This window comes from Cebus imitator, unplaced genomic scaffold (genome assembly GCF_001604975.1).
Source record: "Cebus imitator isolate Cc_AM_T3 unplaced genomic scaffold, Cebus_imitator-1.0 Scaffold87, whole genome shotgun sequence".
Lineage (NCBI taxonomy): Eukaryota > Metazoa > Chordata > Mammalia > Primates > Cebidae > Cebus > Cebus imitator.
Window position 1 is genome coordinate 1,984,051 of NW_016107402.1, and position 6,542 is coordinate 1,990,592.

Genomic DNA, 6,542 nt, shown 5'->3' on the forward strand with positions numbered 1-6,542 from the left:
GAGGTCAACTATTTACTGCCCCCATTTTACAGAGAGGACATCAAAGAGTCAAGTACTCCGTTGAGCCCAAGAGGTGGTAAGAGATGGAGAAGCCCTGGCTTGGGAGGCAGAGGCTGCAGCTTCTCAATGACTGGACAAGTTGCTCTCTGGTTCAGGGCCTCGGGTTTCTCATCTGCAAAGTAAGGGGGGCAGAGGCTGGGCGAAAACAGCCTTCTCTACTGGGGAGGGGACTGCAGACCCCACTCTCACTCACAGAGGTCACCCCCCTCTGAGGCCTACCTTCCTCCTCATTTTGAGTCTGATGCCCACTGAGGCTCCTACCAAGCACTGTACTAAGTACTAATGAAGTATGTATTGTTTCTTTCCTTCTTTTTTTTTTTTTTCCCCAGGAACACATGTACTTTATTGAACATGACTGTAGAAAAGTGTGTGAGGGTAAAGGGCTGATACAGGATGGGCTGGGGGCAGGGTGAGGAATGGGAGCTGGAGTATGTGGGAGACAGGTCACGGGCGGAGCCCCTGGCCTGGGTGATTCCTCTGGATCTACTGATAGGCTTGCAGAATCAGTATTGGGATGATGATCACCAGAATGGTCATGATGATGTCCAAAATCAGGGCCCAGATGTTCAGGCACTTGGCAGTGGAGGTGTAGGCCTGGGCCCTGGTCAGGTGGCCAAACAACTTCCTGTCCCTAGACTTCATGGAGTAGGCGAACACTATGAAGCCCAGGCAGCAGGAGTTCATGAAGAGGGTGCTGAACAGGGACCAGACGACGTGGTCAGGCATGGAGGTCTCGCTTCGGATGTGGATCACGGTGGATGTCAGGGGCGCAGGGTTGTGGGGCGCCCCCAGCACATCCACCTCATGTTCCTCCTTCAGCATCTCATAGTTCGGGGGACGGTCGGTGCTGGCGGGAGTGAAGAAGGTTTGGACAGTGTGGTTCATGGTGTCCGGGGAAGACCGGCCGTGCTGGGGTTGCTGGGATGCTTCTCAGTGGGCCCTCCCCTTCCCCATTAGTTTCGATTTCTCAGCCTGTTTCATTCTTTTTTATTTTTTTAGAGACAGGGTCTTGCTCTGCTGCCCAGGCTGGAGTGCAGTGGTGCAATCACAGCTCACTGCAGCCTCAACCTCCTGGGCTCAAGTGATCCTTCCACCTCAGCCTCCCAAGTAGCTCAAAATATGTGCATGCTCCACCATGCCCAGCTAAGCTTCTTTTTGTTTTGTTTTGAGGCACTGTCTTGCTCTGTCACCCAGGCTGGAGTGCAGTGGCATGAACTCTACTCACTGCAACCTCCAACTCCCAGTTCAAGGGACTCTCCTGCCTCCCAAGTAGCTGGGATTACAGGCATGCACCTTCACACCTGGCTATTTTTTGTATTTTTAGTAGAGGCAGAGTTTCACCATGTTGGCCAGGCTGGCCTTGAACTCCTGATCTCAAATGATCCTCCTACCTTGGCCTCTCAAAGTGCTGGGATTACAGATGTGAGCCACCATGCCTGGCCCCAGCTAAGTTGTTTTTAAAATTTTTGTAGAAATGAGGTCTTGCTACGTTACCCAGGTTGGTCTCAAACTCCTGGCCTTGAGCAATTCTCTCAGCTTGGCCTCCCAAAGCGCTGGGATTACAGGCATGAGCCACTGTGCCTGGCTGGTAGGTGCTGTTTCTACCCCCTCTGTACACAAGAGGAAACTGAGGCGCAGAGAGCTAAAGTAACTTGCCCAGCATCACTCCATTAGTAAGGGGCAGAGTGAGGACCCAAACATAAACTCTTCGGCCCCCAGAGCTGTGTTCTTAACCATTACCAGTTGCTTTGCAGCGCTCCTCTCATCCAGGAAGAAAAACATTTTATGTTATGACTTAGGAAACACGTATATTGATATTTACCTGAAATAAAAACTTCCCAAAGTAAAAACATATCCTTACTATGCAAGATACTCTCTAATCAATTAAAAAAAACCCTCTGGCGACAGTTACTACATGTCTTGCAAGACTCATAATGGGTCGTGACCTGTAGTTTGAAAATCAATGCTAAGCCGGTCCCTCTCTGCCCTAGGGGAGCCTTCTTTATTGGGCCCAGAAGCGAAAGACTAGGAAATAGCTGGCCTAGGGGCTGCGACTCCATTCCAGAGGGGAGGCAAGGAGGCCCAGAGAAGGGTAGGGCAGGTCCTAGCCGAGGTCACCCAGAGAGCACTGGAATTAAGATCTGGAAACAGGCTGAGGGCAAACGTGGGCACAGCTGGCCTTTTGTGCAGGGAGCTTTGCTCAACACAGGCCCTGTCGTTTTGGTAATTACCCCTTATTGATTACCTGCCCTTTGCAGGGTGTCACACACAAGGCTTAGGTCAGTTAATCCTCAAAGCAACCCAGGCAACAGAGTTAGGATACGGCAGCTGAGGCTCAGAGAGGTGGAGCGACCCAGCCAAGGCCGCACAGGCTGCAGGAAGCCGTGTCTGGTTTTGGTGCCCTCTGTGTTTCTAGAATCAAGCTCAGGCCCTCAAACGTAACAGGTGCTCAGGAAACATGTCTGTCTGTCTGACCCCAAAGGCTTCTCTTTCTGCCATGGCTCTTCGGTTCCCACTAGCCCCCTTTCTGGAAGGCCCGGCCCTGGGGCAGGACAGGCTCCAGGGTGGTTGAGGATTGCTGGGCGAGGGTCCCTGGAGTGACACTCTTTGCTGAGTTTCGGTTCCAGGTCCCTGCACGCTTGCCTGGCCCTGCCCTGTCAGCTGAGAGGGAGGGAGGGATCCAGACCGCTCCCCTGGGCTGGGGTGGAGGAACCCGCCCAGCGGTGCCGGCGCCGGAGCTCACCCGGCCTCTCCCACCCCCCTGCTGCTCCTGGCTCACCTCTCACTCCCAGGCTGGCTCTGGGTCTCCCAGTGAGCGGGGCCAGAGAAAGGCCGATCCTACCTCCAGCCTGAGTTTGATTCCCATCCCCGGGGCTCCCTCTCCCTTCCCCAGCCCCACACACAGAAAGATTCCTACCCCTTCCCCATAAGGGAAGTGGTTGTGGGTGAGAGGGTTGAGTCTCAGGGTTAATCCTGGGGCTGAGCAAACAGACTTGGCCTTGCACTCTCTGTTCCTTTTGGGCTGTGCACTCTCGGGGAGTCTCCAGGAGATTCCCGCCGCTAGCCCTACCTTCCCTGAGCAGGAAGGGGTCTGAGCCCCTAGCAGGAAGCCCAGAACTGACTCAGGAGATGGTTCTAGACCTGGGAGGGGAGGCGGGGAAGGAAGGAGGAGAGCTAGAGGCCAGGGCAGGAAGCCAACAGCTGGCTTGGACAGGGCATTGTGTGGTTTGGAAGGTGCCAAGTGTCCTAGGGAAGTGGCGTTTTCACCTCCACCCTCCTCTCTGTCCATCTGGGCCCCACCCCATCTCTTAGCTGGCTCACACTCCCTCCCTGCAGGAAGCCTTCTCAGGTGGACCCCACCCCACGCTGCCTGGCATCACTTTGCATCCCCTGGGAGGGAAGGAGGTGAGACTGAGACCAAGCCCAGTGATAACTCACAGGTGTGAGCCTACGCATCGGAGACGCCCTCTTCCAACCCAGGCTCAAAATGCTGGATACCTCTTTGGAAATGTCCTCAGTTTGCAGATGAAACACACACACACACACACACACACACACACACACACACACACACACGCGCCCCTTCATTACTTGGGAGTAAATTTACTCAAAGTAAATTGTGGAGGATGCCCATCAATTTTTACTCACCCACTGAACTGTTATACCTGAACAAGGGAGTCCTGCAGTCAGATAGATTTGGGACCACAGGATTTAAGGATTAAATGATAGAAATCCAATTTATCTAATGCAGACCTTCTCAGATCCTTTACAGTTAATGCACATTGTAAATCTCTGGGCATCTGCAGTTTTCCAAATTTACTTGACCTCAGAATTTTTTTTTCTTTGAGTTGGAGTTTCACTCTTGTTCCCCGGGCTGGAGTGCAGTGACACAATGTCGTCTCACTGCAACCTCTGCCTCCGGGTTCAAGCAATTCTCCTGCCTTGGCCTCCCGAGTAGCTGGGATTACAGGCATGCAACACCATGCCTGGCTAATTTTATATTTTTAGTAGAAATGGGCTTTCGCCATGTCGGCCAGCTCTTGAACTCCCAACCTCAGGTGATCCACCCACCTTGGCCTCCCAAGTGCTGGGATTACATCACCTGGTTTTGAACTCCCGACCTCAGGTGATCCACCCACCTTGGCCTCCCAACATGCTAGGATTACAGGCATGAGCCACCATGCCCAGCCTGTGTTTTTTTTTTGTTTTTTTTTTTTTTTTAATATTAGAGCATCTCTTGGGTCTAGAGTGCTATTGAGCACCATTTGAGAAATGCTAGGATACAGAGTATTCAGAAAGTGCAGACCCACCTTAGCAATGAGTTATAATATCACAACATACTTCCATGGATTGCGGGCCTACTCTATATCAGACTTCATGTGCTAGATATCAGGCCATTCTCAAAACAGTTGGCGAGACGAACATTATTCTGGAAGGAGGGAAGAATATTTAGGTCATTTGGGTGAGGTAATTTACCAGAAGCTGCCAAGCTATGTATCTTGCATTACCTGAGTGATATTTCAAATATTTATTGACCCATATAGCACAGGCACTGACCAATGTATTGGAGATCAGAATGTACCAAGATCCCCCCCGATGGGCTGGGCATTAGCCCTTCAGTCACTGGATTGTGGGGAGGTCTGGAAGGCTTGAGGGTAGGGGATGGTATCCCTGGAGAATCAAGGAGGCTGAGAGAGCCCTTGGGGACTCAGGACAGCAGCTGTTTACCAACGAGTTTGGAAGTGTTTCAATATTTTGCCAACTTTGTGGATGTACTGGTGGGGAGTGTAGGCGCGGACCGGACCATCATAAACACCCTTCCTGCCCACTGGGAGGAAGCGAAGTGCTGGCTCCTGTCCAGGAGAACAGTTTGGTTTCATTTGCAAACTGAGAAACAGCCCAGGGTAAAGATGAGGCAGATATGCATGTGAATCCCAACTCAGATTCTTTCTAGGCACATGGCTTTGCCTTGGACAACTTCTGGTCCTTTCTGAATCTCAGTTTCCTTATCTGTAAAATGGGGAAACATGTTTCTCACCTCATTGGGTTGCTCTGAGGATTCAATGAGGTGTTGCTCGTGAAGCCCAGCACCTGCCATATGTTAATTGCCCTGCAAATGAGAGCTCTCACCAGCAGGGACTGTTGACATTCATTGTCAACAAAACTGTGAGCTGCTTCAGCCTTTTGTTGTTGTTGTAGTTGTTTTGTGTTTTTGAGATGGAGTCTCGCTCTGTTGCCCAGTCTGTGGTGAAATCTCAGCTCAGGGCAACCTCTGCCTCCCGCGTTCAAACGATTCCCCTGCCTCAACCTCCCGACTTGCTAGGATTACAGGTGCCCACCACTAATTTTTTTATTTTTTATTTTTGGTAGAGATGCGGTTTCACCATGATGGCCAGACTGGTCTCTAGTCTTGAACTCCTGACCTCAAGTGATCTGCCCTCCTCAGCCTCACAAAGGGTTGAGATTACAGGCATGAGCCACCACGCCCAGCTCAGCCTTTCTTTAAGGAAGACAGCATAGGTTTGGGACTTTTCATCTGCCAAATCCTTCTTTCTAGACATTGTTAGATTGTAGTTAGAGCAATGGAACTGGAAGATATCGTGAGCAATATGCCTTGAGTAGCTTCGAGTTGTTGTTAAATTGGCTTCTGCAGTAGGCTACCTTGTACAGGTACCCCATGAACTTGGACAGAAGTACATTTAGCCAATCCGAATTTAGCAAGGAAGTGTTCCTGTATAGGTCATCCAATTAAAGTACAGCAATGCTCCGGCTATTTATCCAATTAGAATTCGGCAATGTTCTGATCCTGTGCAGGCTGCCGGATAAGAACTTGGATCTATTGCATGCTGGCCAATCACACATACAGAGCTGCTGGTTTGATCTCTGCCACAGCTGAGTTTTTATCATAAATTAAGAAAGTTCTTTAAGGCCGGGCTCGGTGGCTCACACCTGTAATTCCAGCATTTTGGGAGGCCAAAGCAGGAGGATAGCTTGAGGCCAGGAGTTCAAAACTAGCCTGGGGAACATAATGAGACTTCTGTCTTTACAAAAAATAAAAAAATTAGCTGAGGATGGTGGGACACACCTGCAGTACCAGCTACTTGGGAGGCTAAGGTGGGAGGATCTCTTGAGCCTAGAATTCCAGGTTGCAGTGGGCTGTGATTGCATCACTATACTCAGCCTGGGCAACAGAGTGAGACCCTGTCTTTAAAAAACAAATTAATATTAATTCTTAATAATAAAATCACTCGTGTTGCTCATAACAAGTATTATTTATTTATTTATTTACTTTTATTTATTTATTTTTGAGATGGAGTCTTGCTCTGTCACCCAGTTGGGAGTGCAGTGGCACAATCTCGGTTCACTGCAACCTTTGCCTCCCAGGTTTAAGAAATTCTTCTGCCTCAGTTTCCTGAGTAGCTGAGACTATAAGCATGAGCCACCACGTCTGGCTGAGTTTTGCATTTTTTTTTTTTTTTTTT

The 6,542-nt window shown here is 50.1% G+C and overlaps 1 protein-coding gene across 1 annotated transcript; it reads right to left on the reverse strand.

The window, feature by feature from the left end:
• Nucleotides 1–386: 386 nt before the first annotated feature.
• On the reverse strand, nt 387–1,042 carry LOC108308666 (interferon-induced transmembrane protein 3-like). Its single transcript, XM_037740737.1, has one exon. The coding sequence runs from the start codon at nt 943–945 to the stop codon at nt 544–546; it is 402 nt and encodes a 133-aa protein (XP_037596665.1). The 5' UTR covers nt 946–1,042; the 3' UTR covers nt 387–543.
• Between the last annotated feature and the right edge of the window lie 5,500 nt (nt 1,043–6,542).

Excerpts from the sequence above, each read along its gene's own strand:
- LOC108308666 (XM_037740737.1), bottom strand. The coding sequence starts at position 945 with ATGAACCACACTGTCCAAACCTTCTTCACTCCCGCCAGCACCGACCGT.